At 53.2% G+C, this 26,130-nt stretch overlaps 1 protein-coding gene across 3 annotated transcripts in view; it reads left to right on the top strand.

Annotated features, from left to right (window-relative positions):
- Window positions 1-24,259, top strand: part of LOC138818859 (forkhead box protein K2) — a 40,101-nt gene extending 15,842 nt beyond the window's left edge. The window contains exons 3-9 of one of the 3 annotated variants that reach the window (XM_070010012.1): window positions 6,165-6,312; window positions 7,978-8,124; window positions 14,702-14,895; window positions 15,365-15,540; window positions 17,610-17,906; window positions 18,424-18,633; window positions 21,833-24,259. In XM_070010012.1, the coding sequence (XP_069866113.1) occupies window positions 6,165-6,312; window positions 7,978-8,124; window positions 14,702-14,895; window positions 15,365-15,540; window positions 17,610-17,906; window positions 18,424-18,633; window positions 21,833-22,029 (1,369 nt within the window). In that variant the 3' untranslated portion in view covers window positions 22,030-24,259. Of the gene's footprint in view, window positions 1-6,164; window positions 6,313-7,977; window positions 8,125-14,701; window positions 14,896-15,364; window positions 15,541-17,609; window positions 17,907-18,423; window positions 18,634-18,899; window positions 19,374-21,832 lie in introns of those variants that run through there. The other 2 variants (XM_070010014.1, XM_070010013.1) reach the window with 2 other exon arrangements.
- The last annotated feature ends 1,871 nt before the right edge of the window (window positions 24,260-26,130 follow it).

Below are 26,130 nucleotides of genomic sequence, written 5' to 3'. Positions count from 1 at the left end.
AGGGGTTCGCTCCTGGGCTGGGTGCTCTGCTGGCTGGGCCCTGCACCTGGGTGCCCAGCTCCTGTGGGCCCTGCTCTGGCACTGGCAAGAGCAGCAGCCGGCGCTGAAGTTGCTGGTCTGTCAGGAGGAAGGTCCGACAGGGCCGCCTGCTTGCCCCTCCTGCAGGCTGGCGGCGGCATCCTGGAACAGTCTTTCCAGGAAGGAGCGTCTCAGTGGTGACAGAAGTACCCCTCCTCCAAGGCCTCCTGTGCCCGGTGCAGCGCTGACCCCGGGGACCCGACCCCGCCGGCCTGCTGCCTCCCGGCCGCGCTTCCTCATAGCACACTGCGCACTGGGATCTGTAACCCTTCCTCCTGTCTCCTCTTCCTGGCGCTGGGGAGTGAACCCAGGAGGTTGACCTTACTAGGCAAGTGCTTTGCCACTGAGCTATGTCCCAGCTCTTGGAGTTGTTACATAATGTACGTTGACTATCATGACTGCATTTGCCCACCCTTCCTTCCCACTCACGTCCCCCTCCCTTTCCCCCTTCCCCCAAAAGATGTTTCTACTTCCTGGTATTCATTCAGTGAGCTGCACATTAGTTGTGGACTCCTCCTCCCCTATGTCTCCCAGTCTTTTTGTGGGTACATGCATGGAGTCCTGTGTGTGTATGTGTGTTACTACCACGGATGGTAGTCTTTGACATGTACCTTCCACATATGAGAGAAAACATACGCTCTTTGCCTCTCTGAGCTTACATCAGTCACCATGATTGTCTCTCTTGAGCTTACATCAGTCACCATGATTGTTTTTGGCCCATCCATCCCCTGCAGGTGACACAATATTATTTCTACTGGATGGATAAAATCCCTTGGTGTATATGCACCACATTTTGTTGACCCACTCGCTGGTTTTAGGGCATCTGGGCTGTGTTCATAACTCGTCTGCCGTGAGCAGCATAGGCGTGCAAGTGTCCTTACCATCTCCTGATTTCTGATGCTCAGGGTCGATGCCATAGGGAGGGTCTTGGTTTAGTGTCTGAGGAGCCTCCAAACTGCTGTCTAGAGCAGTTGTTGTAGTTCACATTCCCACCCGCAGTGCAGTAGGCTTCCTTTTCCCCACATCCTCGCCAACATTTGGTGGTGTTCCAGTTCTCCATGCTAGCCAGTCTAACTGGAATGAGACGGAATCAGTGGTGTGTGTGTGTGTGTGTGTGTGTGTGTGTGTTTGTGTGTGTGTGTGTGTGTGTGTGTGTGTGTGTGTGTGTGTGTGTGTGTGTGTGTGTGTGTGTGTGTTGAATGTGTCCCAGGCCAGTGTCACTGAGCGTCGGTGGTTACTTGGAAGTGTGTGTGTGTGATGAATGTGTCCCAGGCCAGATAGTCTGGTGTCACTGAGCGTCGGTGGTTCCTTGGAAGTGTGTGTGTGTGTGTGTGTGTGTGTGTGTGTGTGTGTGTGTTCGTTCATTCATGCTCAAGCCTAGTGCTCTACCACTTGAGCCACAGTTCTACTCTGGCTTTTAGGCAGTTCATGGGAGATAGGAGTCTCCTTGGCTTTCCCCTCCAGAATGCCCTTAAACTAAGATCCTTGGACCTCAGCCTCCCGAGTAGATAGATTACAGGTGTGAGCCACTGGCACCCTACTTCCATTTTGTCTGGATTTGCGTTTCCCTTATGGCCAGCGATGTTTATTGGGTTATTCTTACTTCTTCTTAGAAGTCTCTATTTAGTTCCTTTGCCCACTTCTAAATTGTGTATTAATTTGGAGGGAGGGTTAGTTTCTTGAGCTCCTTGTAATATTCTGGATATTAGGCCCTTGTCAGATGTATAGGTGGTTTACAAAAAAAAACCAAAAAGCCGGGCACTAGTGGCTCACGCCTGTAATCCTAGCTACTCAGGAGGCTGAGATCTGAGGATCCCGGTTCAAAGCCAGCCTGGGCAGTAGAGACCGTGAGACTCCTATCTCCAATAAACCACCAGAAAACCGGAAGTGGCACTGTAGCTCAAGTGGTAGAGCGCTCGCCTTGAGCTGAAGAGCTGAGGGACAGCGCCCAGGCCCAGAGTTCAAGCCCCACAGCCGACAAAAAAAAAAACCTCCCAATTTATAGGTTCTCTTTTTAGTAACCGTGTCCCTTGCTGATGCAGTCCCATTTGTCAAATCTCTTGAATTTGCTAAGCCACTGGAGCTCTTATTCAGAAAGTTCCTGCCTGTGCCAATAAGTTCTAATGTTTCTCCTCTTTCTGTAGTAGTTGGAAGATTGGAGTCTTTGATCCATTTGGAGTTGATTTTAATGTGAGGTGACAGGAATCCAGTTTTTAGGGCTGGGAAGGTGGCTCAGTGGTAGAGTGCTTGCCTTGCATGCTTGAGGCCCTGGGTTCGATTCCTCAGCACCACATAAGCAAAAAGAAAAAAGCTGGAAGTGGCGCTGTGGCTCAAGTGGTAGAGCACTAGCCTTGAGCTGAAGAGCTGAGGGACAGCGCCCAGGCCCAGAGTTCAGGCCCCACGACCGGACCCAAAAAAAAAAAAAAAAGAATCTCACAGACTGTTTGCCCAGGCTAGCGTCAGACTGTGATTATCAGTTTTCAGCCTCCTGAGTAGCTACAATTACAGGCATGAATCATTGGCACCCAGCCTGTTATGTATTTTGATTATTTATCTGCCCCCCCATATTTTTTTGGCCCTTTCTCCCTTACCCTTCATTTTTCCAAACAGTCCAGAGTTGTATTACTGTGCATGTGTGTGTTTTATATGTGTAAATATATGTGTATGCGTGCATGTGTGCTCAGGGCCTTGTGCTCTTTTTTGGCAAAGCTTGGTGCTGGTGGTCACACTGTAGTCTTATATAATCAGGAGGTTGAGATCAAAGCCAACCCCAGACAGAAATGCTCATGAAACTTTTTTTTTTTTGCCAGTCCTGGAGCTTGAACTCAGGGCCTGGGCGCTGTCCCTGAGCTACTTTTTGCTTAGGCTAGTACTCTACCACTTGCGCCACAGCGCCACTTCTGGCTTTTTCTGTTTATGCATTACTGAGGAGTTGAACCTAGGACTTTATGCATGCTAGGCAAGCACTCTACCACTAAACTATATTCCCAGCCCTCATGGAACGCTTATCTCCACTTAACCAGCAAAAAGCTGGAAAAGGAAGTGTAGCTGAAATAGAAGAGTGTCAGGTCCTGAGTTCAAGCCTCAGTACCAGCACAAGAAGGTGGAGGTTGGGAGCGCTTCTGAAGCTGGAGCAACGGCTCCTATCCTTGCTACCTAGAAAGATTAAAGTTTGAGGCCAGCTCAAGCACTAGCCAAACGTAGCCGTCACCCTAGTGATGTAGGAAATGTAGTAGGAGGGCCACCTCCAGAGTGGCCTAGCAAAAATGTGAGATCCTGTTCCCAAAATCACGCAAGCAAAAGCACCAGAAATGGGAGCCGAGTGATAGAGCTCTAAAGCACTGAATTCAAATCCCAAGACTGTCTCTCCTTCATACCACCAAAAAAAAAACAAAGCAGAATAGGCCTTCTGAGGCTGCGCATGGTAGTTTGTACTTGTAATTCCATCACGCAAGAAAGCAGAAGAAAGAGGACGGGGAAATGGAGGCCAGCCTGAGCTACCTAGCACAATCTTCTCTAAAAAACCCAGGATCTGCTTGGTAGAACACTTGCTTAGCATATACAAGGCTCTAGGTTTGGCCCCATCCCAGGACCAAAAGAAAGGAAGAGCAGACAATTAGGGAGGAAAAAAATGGAGAAGCTGGGAGTGGTGCTGTGGCTCAAGCTGAAGAGCTGAGGGACAGCGTCCAGGCCCAGAGTTCAAGCCCCACAACCAACAAAACAAACAAACAAAAAAATGGAGAAGCTTCTTGGACATTAAAAAGACATAAGCAAACACTCCTCCACCTCGTCCTGTCTCGAAGTAGAAGCGCTCTGTAGACTTAGTGTAACCCCCATCAAAATTCCAGTGTATTTGGAATCTCATGAACTCCCAGTAGTCAGAACAGCTTTGTTCTTAAAGAACAAAGCTAGGTGGGTGCACACCTGTAACCCTAGCACTTAGGAAGCGGGGTCAGGAGTGTGTGTGCACAGCCAGCCTGGGCTGTGTAGTGAGATCCTGTCTCAGAAGGTCCAGAAACAAAGCTTGAGAAATAGGGAAAGGTGGCAGATTAAAGACCGCTGCCTTCTTACCCCACGGCTGAGAAGATGACGCAAGAGAGAAGGGATTGGATGCTGGAGAGAGAAAAAAGAAGACAGCCTCAACCACAGAAAGGCGGAGAGAGGTCAGAACACCACGGAGAGACCAGCCCGCCAAGAGCTCACCACGAGTCTGTCTCACCTGGCCTCACTCAGAACCATGATCTCCAAGAACGTCAGCAAATGCTGGTGAGGATGTGAAGGGAAAGGTGTAAACTGGTACAGGCGCTGGACCTTGGTGTGGCGGTTCCCCAACCGGAAGAACCGGACCTGCCTGAGGACTCTACCACCAGACATTCTTCCGGAGGAGTCTAAACCAGCATCCAAGAGGTACTGCTGCATAACAGCGTACCCTGTGCCACGCAGTGGAGTCAGCTGAGATGCCCAGCAGCCGATGGGTGGAGAAGGAGCATACGGTACTTGTAAACCATGGAATATTGCTTAGCCATAGAGAAGGATGAAATCCATGTCATTTTCAGGAGAGTGGATAAACCTGTGCGTCATTATATTGAGTGACATCAGCCAAGCTCAGAGCCAAATACAACATGTTTTCACTCATTTGCAGAACCTAGCCTTCATAAAGACACGCAAAATACACCTGTGTGTGCACTCGCATGCACGCACACACACTCATGCACCTTGATTCTAATTATGGACTGTTTGGAGGAATGAGGCAGGGGAAGAAGAAAAGAGGATGGTGGAAAGTGAGTTCTGTTGAAATACGTTGCATCTGCGTAAAGACCTCAAAGTTTACTAGAAAGCAAGAGCAAGCACGGCAGTGGCTGGTGGGATATAACAGAGCCCAGAAGTAGCCCTCTTACATGAACAAGCGGCTTCGGACGTGATGTCAGGATCGTTCAGTGGGGGAAGAACCCTGTTTTAAGTAGGCCTTGCTGGCAACATAGGTCAATCTTGTGCAAGAGGCTATAAAGATGGTTCTTGTCTCCTATAGTTCAAATGCGCCATAACCTACTTGGAACACCCAAAACTTAGAATAGACACAGGCAGAAGCTTCATACATTGACTTGACAGTGATTTCTTGGGTTGGCACCAAGCCATCAAACAACAAAAGGAAAAAGGCTGATTAAATTTTGTGCACATTAAAATGAGGCAATGGAAACAGTCAAAAGGCAACCAGGCTGTGGGCTGGGGTTCCTGATAAGTGGTTATGTTGATCATGTATGAGGAGTTCCTGGTTATATCAGGTATGAGCCCAGGGCCTCACACTTGGCAGACAAGTTCTGAACTCAGCCCTATAGCTTTTACTCTTCCTCCTCCTCCTTCTTCCTTCCTTCCTTCTTTCTCTCTTTCTCTTTCTTTCTTTCTTCTCCTTCCTCCTCCTCCTCCTCCTCTTCCTCCTCCTCCTCCTCCTCCTCCTCCTCCTCTTCCTCCTCCTCCTCCTCCTCCTCCTCTTCCTCCTCCTCTTCCTCCTCCTTTTCCTTCTTCTGCTTCTCCTCCTTCTCCTCCTCCTCCTTCTTCTCCTTCTCCTTCTCCTCCTTCTCCTTCTCCTTCTCTTTCTTCTCCTCCTCCTCCTCCTTTCTTTTTTCCCTGTCCTGGGGCTTTAACTCAGGGCCTAGACACTGTCCCTTAGCCTCTTTGTGCTCAAGGCTTGCACTCTACGTAGCACTTGAGCCTCAGTGCCACTTCTTTTCTGAGTTTATTTGAAATAAGAGTCTCATGGTCTTAACTGCCCAAGCTGGCTTTGAACCTCAATCCTCAGAACTCAGCCTCCTGAGAAGCTAGGATTTGGGTGTGAGCCACCAGCGCCTGGCTTTACTTTTTTTTTTTTTTTTTTTTTTGGTCCATCATGGGGCTTGAACTCTTCAGTTCACTACCCAAAAGCTGTAAGTGGAGCTGTGGCTTAAGCACCAGATTTGAACAACAAAGCTCAGTGACAGTACCCTAGGCCCTGAGTTCAAGCCTCAGGACTGGTACCCAAAATAAAAAAAGTCATGGTACAATGTATGTTTCACGGTAGACTAAAGGAGTGACCTTTTCTTCTTCCCCAGTGCTGCGAACTCCTGCCCATCCAGCCCCCGGGGAGCAGGGTCTTCAGGGTACAAAATGGGCCGTGTGATACCATCTGACCTCAATTTAATAGCTGACAGCTCACAGCCAGAAAATGAAAAGGAAGCTTCAGGTGGAGACAGTCCAAAGGTAAACGTTCTGTCGTCTTCAGTGGCCGTGGTGTGTGTGTGCGTGCGCGTGCGTGCGATGATGAGCCAGAGCCTTGGAAAGGGTCGCATCCTCCTGTATCAGCACGTGGCCTCCTGGTGGATTTGCTGGGGAATTCTTGTTGGGATTTCGTAAATCCATTCTTTTTTTACTTCAGCTTTTAGTGGTACTGAGATTTGAACTTAACATTGTGCTTGCTCTCTCTCATCAGCTGCTCTCTCTCTTGAGCTAGACTCCTGCGCCCCCTTTCTCTACGTGTTTGTGTTAGAGATGCGGAGGGCTGCAGTTACAGGTCAGGGCCTTTCTTGCGGGTCAGTGTCACTCCTCCTGCGCTGCCACAGGTGTTCTCTCCCGTCCCCATCAGCTTAGTCACTTTCCGCATGAGTCTCATTCTTCCTGGATTGCCCTAGACTGAGAGCCTCCTATTTATGCTTTCCACACGGCTGAGATGATAGGCTTTTTTTTTTTAACGGTCCCGGGGCTTAACGGTCAGGGCTGGGCGCTGTCCCTGAGCCTCTTCTGCTTAAGGCTAGCACTCTACCACTTAGCCACAACGCCACTTCTGGCTTTTCCCAAGTAGTTTATTGGAGATGAGAGTCTTGTGGAGTTTTCTACCCAGACTGGCTTTGAATTGTGATCCTCAAATCTCAGCCTCCCGAGTAGCACAGATTACAGGTGTGAGCCAACGGCACCCTGCCCTGTGTCGATTTTTTTTTTCCCCCCATCAGCCATGGGACTTGAACTCTGGGCCTGGGCACTGTCCCTCAGCTCTTCAGCTCAAGGAGAATACTCTACCACTTGAGCCACAGCTCCACTTCCAGTTTTCTGGTAGTTTATTGGAGATAAGAGTTGTACAGGGCTGGGAAGGTGGCTCAGTGGTAGAGTGCTTGCCTTGAATGCATGAGGTTCGATTCCTCAGCACCACATAAGCAGAAAAAGCCAGAAGTGGCACTGTGGCTCCAGGGGTAGAGCGCTAGCCTTGAGCTGAAGAGCTGAGAGACAGCGCCCAGGCCCGGAGTTCAGGCCCCATGACTGCCAGGCCCAGAGTTCAGGCCCCATGACTGCCAGGCCCAGAGTTCAGGCCCCATGACTGCCAGGCCCAGAGTTCAGGCCCCACGACTGCCAGGCCCAGAGTTCAGGCCCCATGACTGGCAAAAAAAAGAGAGAGAGAGAGAGTTGTACAAAACTTTCCTGCCTGGGCTGGTTTTGAACTGCAATCCTCAGATCTCAGCTTCCTCTGAGTAGCTAGGATGACAGGTGTGAGCCACCAGTGCCTGGCCTGTGTCAAATCTTTTAAGAAATGTGTTGGAAAAGAAGGCAAAATTTTGGCACTTGAGCACAGTGACCGGTGCTCCGTCTGGGGCCCGGCACTCCTCTGCTGCCCGCAGAAGAGTTGCGATGCTGTGGCAGCTAGGCCGCGGTTCACGTCGTACTGTTGGGCTGTTTGGGTTTTCTTACATAATCTCTAATGGCATTTTATTTTAAAAAAATTACACTGTATTTTAAAGTTATTCACCCTTCATCCGTCCATCTTTTTATCTTTTTCCCCCATTCTTCCAAGTTTTCAAAATTATATTACTTTGTAATAAAACACGTTTTTAGAGAATATATCAAACATGACTATGCTAACTATTTGTTTTAATACAGGATGATTCAAAGCCACCTTACTCCTATGCACAGTTGATAGTCCAAGCAATTACCATGGCTCCTGATAAACAGCTCACTCTCAATGGAATCTATACACACATCACTAAGAACTACCCCTACTACAGGACGGCGGACAAGGGCTGGCAGGTAAGTCAGTGCTTCTGGGTCTTGCCGACGCTGCTCAGCCTCTGGTGATGAGGCTGTTGGCTTTGCTAACGCAAGCCGAGTGAGAGGAGGTGGCTGTGCTGCGGCAGAGGCCTGCGGCCTGTGGAGCCCTGCCTCGCAGAGCCCAGGAGCGGGGGAGGGGGACGGCCACACGGCACCCGTGCAGCCCACTCCATGCGTCTAATGCAGGACACGTGAGCACTCCGGGGCCTCTTTTCTTCTCTGTTTGTTTGCCTTCCTCTTCTACTTCATGAAATACAGAAGCTTTGATGTTTTGCAAAGGCACTTTTCAAACTCTGTACCAGAGTTGTCTGTACCCTGTTTTCAAGACATCTTCATTTGGCTGATGCGCATACAAAACATGGCATGCAAAACGTGGTGTGGGCAGTTTAAGTTGGGAGCCCACCCTCTCCAGAGGTGGCGCATGTCCCAGGGTGGTAGAATGAGCATGATGAGGCCTGAGCAGAAGCTCCACTTCTGGCTTCTTGCCAGTTGATTGGTGGTAAGACCCCTAGGTTTGTCTGTCCAGGCAGGCTTCGAACTGGAATCCTCAGACCTCAGCCTCCTGACAGGCGTGAGCCACCAGCACCCGGATGAAAATGAGAATTTCTGAGGAGCTCAAGTAGACTTTCATGTGTCTGATTGTGTTTCCATGTGTTTTCCTGAGCAGTACAGGGTTTTATTGCTGAGGTGAAGGATGAGGCCGGCGGTGGCCTCAGTCTCTTGGGGCCTGAGCCAGAGCCTCTTGGGATTGTAGTCGCCGGGCAGGAAACCTGGGCCACAGTGATCCGGGACCTGGTCCTCAGTGCCTGCAGGTTTCCCACAGGCTGCTACAGGTAACTTCACAGCGCACCTAAGGCAGGGGTTACCCACGTGCTGCAGATCCAGCGCTGTTCTGTTGAGCAGGTGGCCCACGTGTGTAGCTCCAGGTCTGTAGGGTGGCAGCATCTCCTGACCTGAGCTGCCCTCCTGGCCCCGGTGTGGAGTGAGAGCCTCTGTGCCGAGCCCTTTCCTGCATTTGTGGCAGGCTCCTCGTAGGATCTTCCCTCCTTCCTACAGCGCTGACACCAGAGTCTGCATCAAACCATACTCTGACTTCACTTCCCCGGACTACATCAGAAACCCATTTTGCAGTATGGGTGCACATGCTCACATTTCTGTGTGCATGTGTGTGACAGAGACAGAAACAAGACCTTACTCTGTAGGGCCAGACTTGCTTCCAACCTTTGATCATCCTTCTGCCTTTGCTTTCTAAATTCTGAGGTTAAAGTTGTGCACGATGTCCTGTGCAGTGCAGTGCTGCGCTTTGATCGCAAGGCTTCGTGCGTGCTGGACGGCACGTGGCTGCCCCTACCCCCCACCCCAGCAACAGACAGGGCCTCATGATTTGGCCAGAACTGTTCTCAGACCACCATCTTTATACTCTGCATCCCATGCCCCGGGATGATGTATACACACCACCACCTTTAGCTTGTTGTTCAGAGGCCCTGACTGGCCTCAAACCATAGTCCTCATTGCTGGCGACTTTGTTTTACTTTCTTTTGAAAGTAAAGCAAGCGCTCTCAACAGAGCAGTGCACCAAGGAAGTGGGCTGTGTTCTCCCCCGCACAGTGGCCCATGGATGCCCCGTGGGGTGCGCCAGTGCAGGCCCAGCTGGACCCACAGAGGTGCAGGCCAGTAATTCCCCCACTCCCCCTCGTTTCCAGCTCTGAGGGACCATGACTATTGCTCTTTTTCTTTTCTTTTTTTTTTTTTTGCCAGTCCTGGGCTTGAATTCAGGACCTGGGCACTGTCCCTGAGCCTGTCTGTGCTCAAGGCTGGTGCTCTACCACTTGAACCACAGCGCCACTTCTGGCTTTTTCTGTGTATGTGGTGCTGAGGAATCGAACAGGGCTCTAGACCACATCCCCAGCCCATCCATGACTCACTCTTTCTTTCTTTCTTTCTTTCTTTCTTTCTTTCTTTCTTTCTTTCTTTCTTTCTTTCCTTCCTTCCTTCTCTTTTTTTTTTTTTTTTGTGAAAATACTGTACAGAAGGGTTACAATTACATGTGCAAGATAATGAGTGCATTTCTTATCAAGCTTTGTAGTCTCCTTTGTTTCCCCTTCCCATCCTTCCCCCTCCCCCCCCCCGCCCCACCCCCCCACCCAATCCTCCTCCTCCCCTCTCCCTCCCCCCCCACCAAAGTTGTAAGACTAGTTCTTACTCTAAGAATTTCACAGGGTCTGCTCATGGGATAATGTTTGGGTTAATTTGCAGGGGAAGTTCCTAGTTAAATGAGCTGGTCTGAGCAATTATGTATAAAGATGGGATATCTCTTTCTTCTTTTTTTGCTGCATTTTCAGACAGACAGACATCAGCTGCTAGAGAAGTGAAAAGCTCATGCACAGAAGTGACACTCCCACCCAGAGGCGCCCCCTTTCTCTTCCAGGGAGCATGTGGGCCAGCCAGTTTCTCTATGGGCTCTGGAGCCCTGAGGGGGGGGACCTCCCCCTCCCCCAGCCTGGGGCCAGGCAGCTGTGGGGAGGCCGGCAGGTGGACTTCTTCCTGCGGTTTCAGAAAGCATCAATTTTCTGACTTTGGAGTATTTAGCCATACATAATAAGATACCTTGGGGAAAGGAGCCAAGTCTACATTTGACATTTTACTTTCTTTTTTTTTTTTTTTTTTTGCTGGTTGTGGGACCTGAACTCTGGGCCTGGGCGCTGTCCCTGAGCTCTTCAGCTCAAGGCGAGCACTCTACCACTTGAGCCACAGCACCACTTCTGGCTTTTTTCCCTTTTGCTTATGTGGTGCTGAGGAATTGAACCCAGGGCCTCATGCATGCAAGGCAAGCGCTCTACCACTGAGCCACCTCCCCAGCCCCATTTTACTTTCTTTTTTTAGTCCATTTCAGCTACTATATTTGACTTTTTCTTTTCTTTTTTCTTTTTTTTTTTTTTTTTTTTTTTGGTCCAGTCGTGGAGCCTGAACTCTGGGCCTGAGCACTGTCCTTCAGCTCAAGGCTAGCGCTCTACCACTTGAGCCATGGCGCCACTTCCGGCTTTTTTCTTTTTTTGCTTAAGTGGTACTGAGGAATGGAACCCAGGGCCTCATGCATGCAAGGCAAGTGCTCTACCACTGAGCCACCTTTCCAGCCCCTATATTTGACATTTTAAAGTACTTTAATCTTTGAGTCAAATTGATATTTGAAAAAACCTATTATCATAGTTCAAGAGTAGACACCTGATAATTAGATAAATCTGATAAATTAGATAAATAACTTGATAAATTTGGTCAGTTGTAGGGCTTGAACTCAGGGCCTGGGCGCTGCCTCTGAGCTTTTTTGCTGAAGACTAGTACTCTACCACTTCCCAGTTTTGTGGTGATTAACTGGAGATGAGAGTCTCGTGAGCTGGCACTGGTGGCTCATGCCTGTAATCCTAGCTACTCAGGAGGCTGAAGTCTGAGGATTGCAAGTTCAAAGCCTGCCCTGGCAGGAAAGTCCACGAGACTCTTTTCTCCAATAAACTACCGAAAACCAGAAGTGGAGCTATGAACTCACAGTGGTAGATAGAGCGCTAACCTTTAGGAGAAGAGCTCAGGGACAGTATCCATGCCCTGAGTTCAAGCCCCACAACCGACAAGAAAAAAATCTCAGACTTTCCTGTTCTGGCTGGCTCTGACCACCATACTCAGATCTCAGCCTCTTGAACAGCTAGGATTACAGGTGTGAGCCACCAGCGTTTGACTGGAGACCAGTATTTTTAATTTTTTAATCTAATTTTAATTTTTTGCCAGTCCTGGGGCTTGAACTCAGGGCCTGGCACTGTCCCTGAGCTTCTTTTGCTCGGGGCTAGCAGCTCTATCCACAGCACCACTTCAGACCTTTTCTGTGTCTGTGGTACTGAGGAATTGGACCCAGGGCTTCATGCATGCTAGGCAAGCACTCTACCACTAAGCCACATTCCTAGCCCTGGAGACCAGTATTTTTATTGTGTAAGTTATTAGGATACTAGAGAACAAATAGTATTTCCAGAAGGAAGGAAAATATATATTTAGAGAAAGTTTTTATCAGAAGAGAACAAGAATATACAACGCTCTACAGTAGCTGATTTGCAGCCATGATTCAGAAACACTACATAAAGCCTGATGATGGTTTGGTATTATTAGTATTCAAAATGCAATTCTACTGAGTTTGACATTTATATTTAAAGCAAAGGTTAAAAAGATGTTCACTCAACTTTGACAATATATTCCTATTTTCAAAGCATATATTAACTAGTAATTGGCTGTTAGTTTTATAGGAAAGACAGCCAGGAAAGTTAAATCAGTGACCTATGGTTTAGTATTTTGACAAGCAGTTTAAAAATCTGATGATTTCACATTTCCTTCTCAAAGTCAAATGCTATGTGATTGTTCTGTTGTATGTTTGTATAAAGTGAATCAGAAAGTAAGACAAAGGTTAGCATTATTAAAATAATAGCCCAATTGAAACATTCCATTTGTACTGTTCATAATGCTTTCAAAGGACATAAAACTCTGTGGAGTATCTGCACATCACTTTGGACTAAATCAATTTTTTTTTTTTTTCGGTCGGTCATGGGGCTTGAACTCTGGGCCTGGGCGCTGTCCCTGAGCTCTTCAGCTCAAGGCGAGCGCTCTAGCGCTTGAGCCACAGCGCCACTTCCGGTTTTCTAGTAGTTTATTGGAGATAAGTCTCACGGGGTTTCCTGCCCGGGCTGGCTTTGAACCGAGATCCTCAGATCTCAGCCTGCTGAGTAGCTAGGATTACAGGCGTGAGCCACCAACGCTGGCTGATATTTCTTAATGTTTCTCATATACAGCTTATACACATGCGTGCATGTGTGTGCTGATCCTGAGGTTTAAACCTGGGACCTGGGTACCATTCTTAGCTTCTTTGCTTAAGTCTAGGCTCTTGAGCCACGGCTCCATTTCCAGCTTTTTGCTGGTTAATTGGAGGTAAGGGTCTCATGGACTTCGCTGCCCGGCTGGCTCTGAACCCCAGCCCACAGATCTCAGCCTCCTGAGTATCTGGGATCACAGGTGTGAGCCACTGGAGCCAAGCAATAGTGTAGAGTTTGTTTTTTTAGCATGCTGAGCTCTGACTGCAGCCTGACTTTTGTGGGCACGTGTGGCCTCCATTGTGGTCTCATGTGGAACATCAAGCTTTGGGTTCTAGAGGACTTTGTAGTTTTGAATCTCCCTTTCCCTCCACACCTGAATAATCTGTGTGGCCAAAGTGCATCTTCTCTACCTTTGGGGACCAAGAGCAGACACGTTTATGTATGATTGGTTATTGGAGCGTCTCAAGTCGCAATGGATATTCTTGTTGATAAATAAGTCCCCAGGTTGGACAGCAGCCAGGCCCATCCTCTGGGTCCCCATGATGTAACTCAGGTCCACCGGCCACAGAGGCAGCCCCCAGCCCCCCGCCCCCAGCCCCCAGCCGTGGCTTGTCGGCACTGGGACAGCCCAGGCTGCTCTGTAAAGCAGTCTGACTCTGCATTTGACTTCCTTGCTGCCTTTGACAGTTCAGGATTTCAGGACATAGCTGGCAGCTCTACATGAAGGCCGGTTACAGCTGGCTATCGGTGGCTCATTGCCTGTAGGCTGCTATTCAGGACCTGGCCAACAGAATCACTGAGGCCAGTCCAGGCAAGACCTTTGTGAGATGCCACTCAGCCAACCACTGGGCATGGTGGCACGTGTGCAAACAGGAGGATGGAGGTTCAGGCTCACGAGATCCTGAGTTACTTCAGCAAGAAAGAGATGAAGCAGAAACCCCAGATCAAACTCTAGTACTGCAAAATAAGTAAGTGATAGTGTATGGCCTAGCCTGGAAAACCTGGAGTGGACGTTCCAAGTGGAGTGGGAGTTAAAGTTGACTCTCTGCTTCACATTTTAGAGCCGTGAGGATCAAATAAGAAACTAAATAAATGTACTTTGCAAACAGACCAGAGCATCTATCACTGGCACCGGCCACAGTTCTTAGCCTTCGCTGTCTACTTCATCTCGCTGCTCGCTCTCTTTGTGCTGGCTCTGGGTCCTGCTGTGTAGTCAGTCTGGCCTGGCCTCTTGCCCCGTCACTCAGTGCTGGGCATACAGGTGTGCACCACTGCCCCTTTCCTCTCCAGGGTGGGGTTCTGGGCAGCTGGGTCTCGGTCTCCAGCTGGCAAGGTTGATGAGGGCAGCCCATCATAGGCACCTTGTTTTCTGGTTGAGAAAGGAGATGGAGGTTGGAAATGACATTTTCTGTGTTGTGCAGATTCATTACTTCCTCTCTCTCTCTCTCTCTCTCTCTCTCTCTCTCTCTCTCTCTCTCTCTCACACACACACACACACAAACACACACGTACGCACGCACGCACGAGCCTACCTGCTGTGGGATTCACTCTAGCTGGCTGCCGGCTGAAGGCGTAAAACCCAGTGTTCACCAAGGAGCACCGGGCTCAGTCCTGCAGACACTGAGGTTTCTGCTTTTCAGAGCACTAAAATGGGCACATTTTGATTTCTCAGCCAAGCCTTACATGAATTCTATGTATTTTATGTCCCATAGAATTCCATCCGCCACAATCTGTCCCTGAATCGCTACTTCATCAAAGTGCCGCGATCCCAGGAAGAGCCGGGCAAGGGCTCCTTCTGGAGGATAGACCCTGCCTCGGAGAGCAAGCTGGTGGAGCAGGCCTTCCGGAAGCGGCGGCCCCGGGGCGTGCCCTGCTTCAGAACCCCTCTGGGGCCACTGTCCTCTCGGTAAGCAGGCCCCGTGGCCGGTGAGCACCGGTTCCCACCAGAAACCAAGGACCTCAGTACCTTTTGGTGAATGTTGGCGATATGGAAAGTGATGTCGTGGGCTACCTCGTGCCTGCCGATCCCTTTACTGTAGCCCTTGACTGCTGAGGTGGCACATGAGCCGTTCTTCAGGGCTTCCTTTCGCTGCTTAAACTCAAGATCGTTTTTAATGTGCCTGATTTCTAAAAAACTGTATCACCGATACTCTGCTTTTCCCAAAAGAAGACCTGGGCTTGGCATTGACCCCAGGCCCCTGCCAGCTCGCGCTCTGCAGATTCCTGCAGGCCTGGGGCTGAGTGTGAGGCCCAGCCCACGGGCCGACTGGTCATATCCGGGACGCTCCAGCTGTGGGCCCAGGACAAGGGACACTTGACACTTGCTGGGGCGAGTTCGTCACTGTAAAACCCACTGTCTTCTTTTGGTGGCCCAGGAGTGCACCGGCCTCCCCCAACCACGCAGGAGTGCTGTCTGCTCATTCCAGTGGCGCCCAGACCCCCGAGAGCCTGTCCAGGGAAGGCTCGCCGGCCCCCGTGGAGCCTGAGCCCAGTGGCACACAGCCCAAACTCGCAGTCATCCAGGAGGCACGGTTCGCTCAGAGCGCACCAGGTAAGACGCAGCGGGAGAGGCAGCGAGCCTGGGGCTGGGGCTGAGGCCCCGGTGCACAGCCCCATCCCACACCTGCTGCGTGGTGCACGGTGCCAAGGGATCTGCCCGAGACTTTGGAGAACCAGTAGGAACACAAATGTGCTATTTCATAACCGCAAAGAAGGAGTCCATTTAATGAATAGACAGACCTTTGCAGTTTATTTACAAAGCCCTAGTAGACAAAGCCAGTGGCTCACACCTGTCATCCTAGCTACTCAGGAGGCTGAGACCCGAGGGTCACGGTTTGAAACCAGCCTAGGCAGGAAAGTCCATGAGGCGCTCTTCCCCAATTAACCACAAGAAACTAGTAGAACTGCTAGCCTTGAGCAAAAAAAGCTCAGGGAAGATGTCCAAAACTAAGTTCGAACCCAGGGCCTCAGGCATGCAAGGCAGGCGCTCTACCACTGAGCCACCTTCCCAGCCCTCTCCTGGAGACTGTTTGTTGAGCCGCATGAAGCTGGGCAGAGCTGTGTCCCCCTCCCCCCATCTTTCCCTCCCATTTCCACCCACAGTTGCACAGCTCCTCTTCCAGTGTCTAGTGAGTACCACTGTGCATTTGCTCACCCTCCCTTTGTCTCTCCATTTTTGTGCTCCCTTCACCTTCCCAAAGACATGTAGATGAACAAATGAGACAACAGTAAAAGAAAACAAATAGCAAAAGAAAAATATCTCGTCTCCATTTCCTGGAGTTCATCTTGATAAGTATTAAGGTATTATTGTGCATCATCAGATGCCATAGACCCTTGGGCTTTTATGTTTCTCTCCAAAGAGTGTCCTCCTTTGATCTCTGTATAATTTATCATGTCCTCATGGGTTTTACATCTAGTTCCCGTGTATGAAAGAAACCATGAGTCTGTCTGAGCTTGGCTTTCCTCACTTGACATGATTTTTTGCTAAGTCCATTTCCAGAGGATTTTAAAATATAATTTTATTGTTATTAAGGATTTGTATAGCTGGGTGCCAGTGGCTCACGCCTGGAATCCCAGCTACTCAGGAGGCTGAGAGCTGAGGATCGCAGTTTGAAGCCAGTCTGGGTAGAAAAGTCCCAGTGAGACTCTTTATCTCCAAGTGGCACTGTGGCTCTAAGTGGTAGAGCGCTGGCCTTGAGCAGAAGAGCTCAGGGACAGCCCCCAGGCTCCAAGACTAACAACAACAAAAAGCTAAGGGAGCCAAAAGAGAGTGTGAGAAGGAGAGAGAGAGAGAGAGAGTGTGTGTGTGTGTGTGATGAATGTGTCCCAGGCCAGATAGTCTGGTGTCACTGAGCATCGGTGGTTCCTTGGAAGTGTGTGTGTGTGTGTGTGTGTGTGTGTGTGTGTGTGTGTGTGTGTGTGTGTGTGTGTGTGATGACTGTGATAGTCTGGTGTCACTGAGCGTCGGTGGTTCCTTGGAAGTGTGTGTGTGTGTGATGACTGTGTGTGTGTGTGTGTGTGTGTGTGTGTGTGAGATGACTGTGTCCCAGGCCAGTGTCACTGAGCGTCGGTGGTTCCTTGGAACTCTGGTGCCCTCCCCAGGCCTCCCGCGCCTTGCTGGGAGCCTGTGTTGCTGCCGTCCTACAGCCAGAGGGCAGAGGCATCATGATGACTACCGCTCCTGTCATGGTTGTCTTTAGTAGTTTTACAAAGCGTTTCCAGTCGCCCTGTCTGTGGACGCGCACAGGGTGTCTTGGTCGGTGTCCCATCCCCCTCCCCCCCCATCCCCCGCCCCTTTGCTCCCTCCCGGCCCGCTGGGCTGATGTCTCTGTTTCTTTAGTCAAAGCCTCAAGCCACCAAGGACGGGGTGTTGGGACAGCCACAGATGGCTGCGTGCGGGGACATCTCGTGAGGAGGGAGCCCTGGGAGGGCGCTGTGTTCATAGAGACGAGGTGTAGGAATTAATAGCTTGAGATACTAACCTTTCTCTTAGTATTCGTCACCATAAGGCAAAACAGGGCCCCGTCCTGAGGTTCCCGGCCGGCCCCCTGGTCAGGTTTGGTGTGGGGAAGGAAGGGGGACGCCTCGCCTCAGCCCTTCCTTCCCCGCCTCTCCTGCCAGGCTCACCCCTCTCCAGTCAGCCCGTCTTAATCACCGTCCAGCGGCAGCTGCCCCCGGCCATGAAGCCCGTCGCCTACGCCGTCGCCGCCCCAGTGACCACCTCCGCCTCGCAGCCGCCTGTGGTGCAAACCGTCCACCTCGTCCACCAGATACCAGCCGTGTCGGTCGCCAGCGTGGCCGCGCTGGCCCCGGCAAACACCTACACCGTCGCCGGCCAGGCCGTGGTCGCCCAGGCGGCAGTCCTGGCCCCTCCGAAGGCAGAGCCGCAAGAGAATGGCGACCACAGAGAGGTCAGAGGTGAGCGAGGCGGAGGTGGGGTGGAGGCGGCGGCTGCCGCCAGGCCCTGCTCTGTGTGTGGGGGGGGGGGTCTTTTTAGGGTACTCTCTCTCTTGCTTCGTTGCTGGGGATGGGACCGTCCCGGCGCTGCACATTCTAGGACTCCAGTCTTTATCTCCAGTCTTCTGTGTCGACTGGTCTGAGACATTCTACAGCCAGTCGGAACACCAGGCAGTACTTTTTGTTGTCGGTTGTGGGGCTTGAACTCAGGGCCTGGGTGCTGTCCCCGAGGTTTTTTGTCCGAGGCTCGGGCTCTATGACTCGGAGCCGCAGCGCCACTTCCGGTTGTCTGGCACTTGGCTGGCGGTGAGTCCCAGGGCTTTCCCGGCCCGGCTGGCCCCACGCCACGGTCCTCAGTCTCTAGGACGGCAGGCGGGAGCCGTTTGCCCGCGGCTCGCGTGATGGTCTTGTTGTTTTACGGTGTGGGGTCTATCGGCTTTCCTCTAACCCTAGTGGCGCTGTCTCTCTTGGGTTTCAGTGAAGGTAGAGCCTGTTCCCGCAGTTGGCCACGCCGCGCTGGGCGCCACTGGCCGGATCCTCCAGGCGTCGCCAGGCCCCCCGGTGCAGACGGTCACCATCGTGCAGCAAGCGCCTCTGGGCCAGCACCAGCTCCCGATCAAGACGGTCACGCAGAACGGGACCCACGTGGTGCCCGTCCCCCCCGCCGTGCACAGCCAGGTGAACAGCGGTAAGGACTCCGCCTCGCTGAGCGCCCCGGCCAGACCTGCTCCTGGCCCCGGGGGGGGGGGGGGGTGGGCACGTGTCCCTGAGCCTCGTGTTCGACACTAGTGCTCTACCACGTGAGTCACACAGCTCCACCTTGGGCTTTTGGGGTTAATCAGAGATAAGTGTCTCACAGGTTTTTCTGCCTAGGCTGGTATCAAATTGTGATCCTCAGATCTCAGCCTCCTGAGTAGCTGGGATTACAGGTGTGGATGGCTTTGTGTTTCTAAGTTGCAGGCTGAGGGACTGGAAGAGAGTTGGCAGCCAGAGCTCCGGTTAGACTAGCACGCATCTTGGACGGCCGGGGCTCCCCTTAGACTAGCACACACCGTCTGGAAAGAGAAGAGGTGAACGGCCCTTTGTCTGATGGCCCTGCTCTTCACATAGGACGGCTGTTCATGTTTGCAAGTTTTCGAACTTTGAAGAGAAGACGGTGGGAGTAGAGAATGCTGCTCTGAAAGCCCTTTCAAGTTCAGGCAGGAAGCGGTGTGGGATACTGGGCCGCCTTGCTTACACCAGGCACCCAGCCGTGGTTAAATCCTCTCCAGGTCCCTGTGGCTCACACCTGCCATCCTAGTCACTCACGAGGCTGAGATCTGAGGATCACATTTTGAAGCCAGCCCAGGCAGGAAAGTCCATGACTCTTAATGCCAATAAACGACTCAGAAAAAGCCAGAAGCGGTGCAGTGGCTCAAGTGGTAGAGCGCTAGACCTTGAGCACAGAGAGGCCAAGGGACAGTTCAAGCCCCAGGTCCAGCAAAAAATAAAAAGGAAGTCCTGGCTGGCTGTGAGCCCGCAGGGTGGAGCGGCGCTGGCGGTGCTGGCGGGCATGCCCCCAGCAGCCGGGTTTCAGCGCGTGCCACTGTGTCTACCTGCATTTCGTTGCCTGCCCTGCATGTCTCCTTTCTCTAGCTAGGACTCGGACTCGGGTACAGCGGGGAGTGCTGAGGGGCCCTGTCTCGGGGCACACGCCTCTGGGTGGCACCCGGTCCATTCCCTCCATTCACGGAAGGTGCTGACTTTGGCCAACTCGGATGATGGCTGGATTGTCTTCCCTTTAGGTAGCTGTGGTGGGGTCCTTCACCAGGGCCAGGTACGCGCACCTTCTGGGCAGGGCCGCCGGTCACGCAGATAGGCTGCTCAGTGTGCTGTGACGGTGACTTGCGTGTGTCCTTGAGGCTTTGGTCTGTGTTTTCTCAGTCCGGCTGGCTGTGGGCTTGCTTGACAGTGGCCTCATAGAACCAGCCGGGAGTGTTCCTTCCTCTTTGGGGGAGATGTGGAGGACTAGCGGCCGTGCTCGAACGGTGTGCTGAGCGTGGGGCGCGGAGCCTCTGCTCTGTTCTCCAGTTCTGCAGAAGAACCGACGCCAACACGTGGACCTGGGTAGACTCGCCACGGCCAGCCAGCCGGTCTTGGACTAGTTTCTGGTTAGGTATTCCATCCCTCATGTTTTCGCCGGTCAGTCTGTTGTGAGATGAGGTCTTGCGCTGCAGGGGCCCGGCAGCCACAGCCCACAGGGCCACGCCCGCCGTCTCCACCTCCGCCCTCTGCGTGGCAGCGCTGATCTCTGCTGTTTCTTGCAGCTGTTTAAAATCTGCCAGATGAGCCTACAGGCTCTTCCCCTTGTGCTACATTTTGGGGAGTTTGCAACTTGTCTTTACCTGGGCGCCCCTGGCTGCTGGGTGTCAGAAAGGAGCCTGGGAGGGTGGCGGCCTCTGCACGGCCCCCCGAGGGCCGGCCAGGCCAGCTCTGACTGCAGCCCACTGGCTACCTCCGCGGCCGGACACATGTAGCCTCCGGCCCGGCGGGCGGCCTGCTTTCCAGCCGGGCACACCCTGCTGACGAGCAACATGGCTCCCCTCCTTCCCCCCCGCCCCACGCCCGCTGCCAGGGCGTCCGTGCCCGCTGCCAGGGCGTCCGTGCCCACTGCCAGGGCGTGCACACCCGTGCCTGTGCCTGTGCCTGCTGCCAGGGCGTGCACACCCGTGCCTGTGCCTGTGCCTGCTGCCAGGGCGTGCACACCCGTGCCCATGCCCGCTGCCAGGGCGTGCATACCCGTGCCCATGCCCGCTGCCAGAGCGTGCACACCCGTGTCCATGCCCGCTGCCAGAGCGTGCACACGTGCCCATGCCCGCTGCCAGGGCGTGCACACCCGTGCCCATGCCCACTGCCAGGGCGTGCACACCCGTGCCCATGCCCGCTGCCAGGGCGTGCACACCCGTGTCCGTGCCCGCTGCCAGGGCGTGCACATCCGTGTCCATGCCCGCTGCCAGAGCGTGCACACGTGCCCATGCCCGCTGCCAGGGCGTGCACACCCGTGCCCATGCCCGCTGCCAGGGCGTGCACACCCGTGCCCATGCCCGCTGCCAGGGCGTGCGCCTGCAAGCCTGCGCCTCATCACTCCCACCACACTGATGAGCCAGGGCCTGCACTCACCCTTCCTCGTTTCCCGAGGGGAATCGGGCACTGCTGGTCTCCGTGGGCCCGGGGCCCCCTTCACAGGGCAGGTGTGGGCACTCACTTGTGGTAGGCCTTTGCGTGTCCTTCACTGTGCCCCGCCGGCATCCTGCACCTGCCTCAGCCCAGCGCCTGCCACCTTGGACCTGGCTTCCTCCTTAGCTCTGTGTGTGTGTGTGTGCACGTGTGCATGCACGTGTGTGTGTGCGTGTGTGTTGCCGTGCTGACATCGGCCTGCAGGACTTGGTGACCGCTGTCCTGGGTCTTTTTTTTTGGGGGGTGGGGGTCAGGTTGTGGGGCCTGAACTCTGGGCCTGGGCGCTGTCCCTCAGCTCTTCAGCTCAAGGCTAGCGCTCTACCACGTGAACCACAGCACCATTTCGGGCTTTTTTCTTTTTGCTTATGTGGTGCTGAGGAATGGAACCCAGGGCCTCAGGCATGCAGGGCGAGCGCTCTACCGCTGAGCCACCTTCCCAGCCCCTGTCCTGGGTCTTGTGTTCAGGTCACAGTCACAGCGAGCAGGTACCACAGGAGTCGTGCTCCTGGGAGCTCCATTCTGCTGCGGCCGGGCACCCTGCCCCCCGGCACTGAGCTGGCTCGTGGCTCTGAGGGTGGGTGTGTGCCGGTCAGGAAGCCGTGTTCCCGGGCCTGGCTCTGGGGCCGAGTTGGTCCTGTGTGGGGCTCTGACCTGCTGCCTCTCCTCCGCAGCCGCCAGCCCCCTGCACATGCTGGCCACCCACGCCTCCGCGTCGGCCTCCCTGCCCACCAAGCGCCAAAACGGCGACGAGGCAGAGCAGCAGCCGGAGCTGAAGCGGATCAAGGCCGAGGACGGGGAGCGCATCGTCATCGCCCTGAGCGTCGACGCCCCTCCAGTGGCCGTGCGGGAGAAGGGGCTCCAGAACTAGCACTGAGCGCTGCTCACGCGGACGTCAACTCTGGTGCCAAAAGGAGAGAGCGGCGCCGCCCGTGCAAAGGGCCCTGCGGTTGGACTTCACTTCCAGCACTGAAAACACAAACCCAGGTGGCCTTAAAACTCCCTTCCATAGACCAAGTCGCACGGGAGTCAGTGCACAGCGGTCCCTGGCTTGAGCCGGTGTTCCCGCGGAGCACTCGCAGGGCCGCCGCTTGTGAGCTCAGCTTTTCAGGACGCGCAACAAGGACCGGCCTTGGGGCCCGAGCCTCCCGTGGGATGGGGGCCGGCCAGCGCCTGAGTGAGCGGATCTTGCAGACTGGGCTCTCCAAGGGATGGGCCAGAGCCAGCCACCCCCCTCCCGGAGACAAGACAGTGTTTTGTTGTTCACGTGGAATTAGAATTTTGAGGTGTACTTTCTTTACACAGTAATGGGGGTCTTTGACATTTCACACCACTCCATTTCTACTCTGGAAATTTTGGAATCACAGAACCTTTCACGTGGGTTAATTTGGGGACAACAGCGACGCCATTCTGTTTGTTTCTGTGATTTGTTTTCAGCTGGTGGGATGGTCTGCTCTGTCTGTTCTGGGCTCCTCCGGGACACCTGCAGGTTCCTGATGAGTCCCTCCCCATGTCAGAACGGGGGGCAGCACGTGCGGGTGACCAGGACACACCCCGCCCTGCCGCCCGCCTCCTCGCCGTCTCCTTGTCCGTTCCTGCGCGTTGACTCTGTCCCTGGTATCATTTCCTACTCTTAAGTAAAGCAGTCTCTTAAGTGTTGTGTATGCCCAAAACAACAGACCTTTCCTTCCTTCCTTCCTTCCTGCCTTCCTTCCAAAACAGATCGAGTATGTACCCTTTCAAACCAAGATCACAGATCTCGATCTCCACCTCGTCTGACAAGTCAGGAGCCCATGCTGTGTGTGGCCGGGACGCAGGGCCTGCGGCTCCTGTGAGCACCCTCCAGGCTGGGCTCTGGTCCCGGGGCGCCCTGCCCTTCGCACCTGCCTCCACGGAGGCTCCCTTCTCTCCTTAAGTCATGAGACCCAGAGGGAAGGAGACGGGCGGGACAGTCTAGCTGGGCGGGCAGGGCAGACAGAGGCAGTAGCCTTGTTCTTTAATGTCATCATCATAACATTATTTATTTAAATGTAGTTATTTTGGTATTTAATTTTTTTTAAAGAGAGGGGGAAGAAACCCTGTATTTTCCTGGTGGAATGAAATGGCTCAGAATGGTATATTTAGGCAATTTTAAAACATTATTTACATAAAGACCAAATACAAGTCTGTTCTAGTATTGCGTGTCGCGTCACGGTATGGAGCTGTCTTGTTACTGCAGATGATGCGTATTAAAATTATGAATTACTGCACACTAGATGGATTTTATAACTCAGTCACTTGACAAATAAAGTGAGAAATCATGAGTGAGACCCTGTGTCCGCTGAAGTCTGCCTTCAGACCAGAGCCCCTGGCGGGCATGGGCTGCGGTCTGCTTCCCGCACATCCCAGCACCTTGGGGTGCGTTTAGTCCTTACGAGTCCTGTGTGCCGTGCGCGTCTGCCGGTCTCCACGAACACTGGCGAGGATGGGCTGCCCCAGGACGCAGGTAGCGCTTTCCTGCGTAGCATGGCCGCCAGCCACTAACGGCAGACTGGGGCTCTGGAGTTGTCTGTTAACTAACGCTCGGCGTGAGAGGCGAGGACGGCTGCCGGGATCCCGGTGGCGCTCTCCGGCGTCCACACCTGTCCCCTCAGTGCTGGGCCAGAGGACAGGAAGCCAGCTCTGTGCCCAGGCGGTCTCCGGGTTTTCAGGCCCTGTGTGTGAACTCGGAGTCGGTCCTGTCCCAGATGGGTCTCGCTCTTGTCGTGGGCAGGTGGGCAGCCCAGCGTCAGCGGGTCACGCTCAAGGTGGTCCTGAGCTCCTTCCAGAGCCAGAACCTTAATCAGCAGCCAGCCCCAAGCACCAGCACAAAGGGAAGCGCCGCCTGGGTCCCCAGGACACAAAGCGGGTGGCTGACGGGGCAGCGGGCCGCAGCCCACCCCACAGCCTCGGCCGGCGCCTCCACGCGCCAGGCTCGGGCCGAGGCTGTGGCCACCAGCACGCGGGGCTTTCTGTGGGGCGTGGCGAGGGACAGATGGTGGCCTGTGTGCAAAGATTGGAATTTTTTTAAAGTACCAAGTTCCTGAAATGTAATAAAGTATTTTTTATTCGTTTTAATGGAATAGAGTATTGTCATTTTGGTGAACTTCTGCTTTTCTTCTTGGCCTGTGCCCGTCTGAGCACGCAGAGCCTTACCCGGAGTCTGGCTTGCTGGACTGGGGCAGCAGCGGGTACCTCTGCCCGCCCAGTGACGCAGAAATTTCTTCTGTATACTTGATCCAGCCAAAGGGTCAAAACACTACAGACGGAACAGCTTCCGAAGCGGTACTTGGGTGTTGAGGTTCAAACGGCCCATGTCCTGTTTGCTGTGCACGAGGCCAGGCCAGCATGGGCCTGCGGAGCGAAGGAGCGAAGTTGGCACCAGGAACTCCCCACTTCCCCCTTGGCGTTCACTGGATTCAAGTAGGATGGACAAGGCAGGGGGCCGTCCTCGAAGATGAGCTGAGGGCACTGGAAAAAGATCTCGGCACCCAGAGTTCTGCTGGTGGGGAGGGGGAAGCCCTCCCTGTCCACAGCCTCTACAGACAGCAGCATGGTGAGTGCAGGGGGCAGCTTCGGGAGAGAAACCACAGCATACGATTGCTTAGATGTCACCACACTGAGAGCTAGCTCCCAGTGGGTTTCTGTGGCACCAGCCATCTTGCTGCATTCATGTCCACAGAACACAGCCAGGATTTAAGGTTGTGTGTGTGTGTGCGTGCACGCGCGCGCGCGTGTACCTTTGGTCACCGACCTGCAGAAGCCCCGGGGCCACTCTGGTTACAAGCATCTGTTGACAGACTGAAGCTACTGTCCTGCCCTACGACACTGCCCAGGGCGGTGGGCGCTGTACCACTGCCCACAGGTGGGCCTCCTGGAGATGGGGTGAATGTGGCCTTCCAGAAGCACTTCCTTACATTGGTGGTGCCCTGGGGAAGCAGCTCCCAAGGCATGGGCCAGGCCATTGTGGCACCCAGTTTTTTTCCCTTCAACTCTGGCCCCAAGCTGGAAAACCTGGGCTCTTGTTAGCCAACGGCGAAGCGTTCCTGGGGGCTAGAGATACCCGAAGCTGTAGCAGCCCCCAGGTTACCAAGCCACCAGGTGAAGCTGACCGAGCGCTACTTGCAGCAGGGCTGTCCAGCTCTGAAACAGGCTGGGTAAAGCCTTCAGGAGAGGGCTGTAACCAGCACGTACCACAAAGGTGTGCAGTATGAGAATAGCCAGAATCCCTGTCCTCCATGGGGAGAACAGACCAGAGTCCACTGCGGCTTTGTTCCAAAGTTGAAGTACCAGAGAAACGTTCCTTATACCTGTGCTCATGACGCAAGGCACGTGTTCTTGAAGTGACCCAGAAGTTCCAGGACTTAAAGGCACTTGGTAGCAATAGTAAAGTGTTAAATATGTATGCCACTGGCTCCCAGCAAAGGAAGTTGGTATAAAAGCGATTTAGGGGCCAGACATGGTAGCACAGAGTGGCACATATCTGTGATACAATCCAGGCAGGACTGTTAAGTTCAAAGCCAGCTAAAGCTACATTGTGAGATCCTGTCTCAAAGGACATTTTTCATTGCTATTATACATGCTTTAACCTTTTAGATATACAGAGGAGTAGCTATTCAACAGACCAGTTTGTGAATACGGTGCTTGAACACTTCAGCCAGGTGCCGTGGCGCCTGCCTGTCATCCTAGCTACTTAGGAGACTGAGATCTGAGGATCACAGTTCAAAGCCAGCACAGGCAGGAAAAGTCCTATGAGACAACTAGCTCCAACAAACCACCAGGAAACCAGAAGTGGTCCTGTGGCTCAAAGTGGTAGAGCGCTAACCTTGAGCAAAACCTCAGGGACAGCGCCCAGGCCCTGAGTTCAGCCCCACACCTGTCCACACACCCTGCTCCCACTCATCACCCCCCTCCCAGCGTGGAGCCTTCATTTCAGGTCTGTGCCCTTTAAAAG

This window comes from Dipodomys merriami, unplaced genomic scaffold (genome assembly GCF_024711535.1).
Source record: "Dipodomys merriami isolate MVZ:Mamm:240054 unplaced genomic scaffold, mDipMer1.0.p SCAF_783, whole genome shotgun sequence".
Taxonomy (NCBI): Eukaryota; Metazoa; Chordata; class Mammalia; order Rodentia; family Heteromyidae; genus Dipodomys; species Dipodomys merriami.
This window is presented reverse-complemented; position numbering and strand designations above follow the sequence as displayed.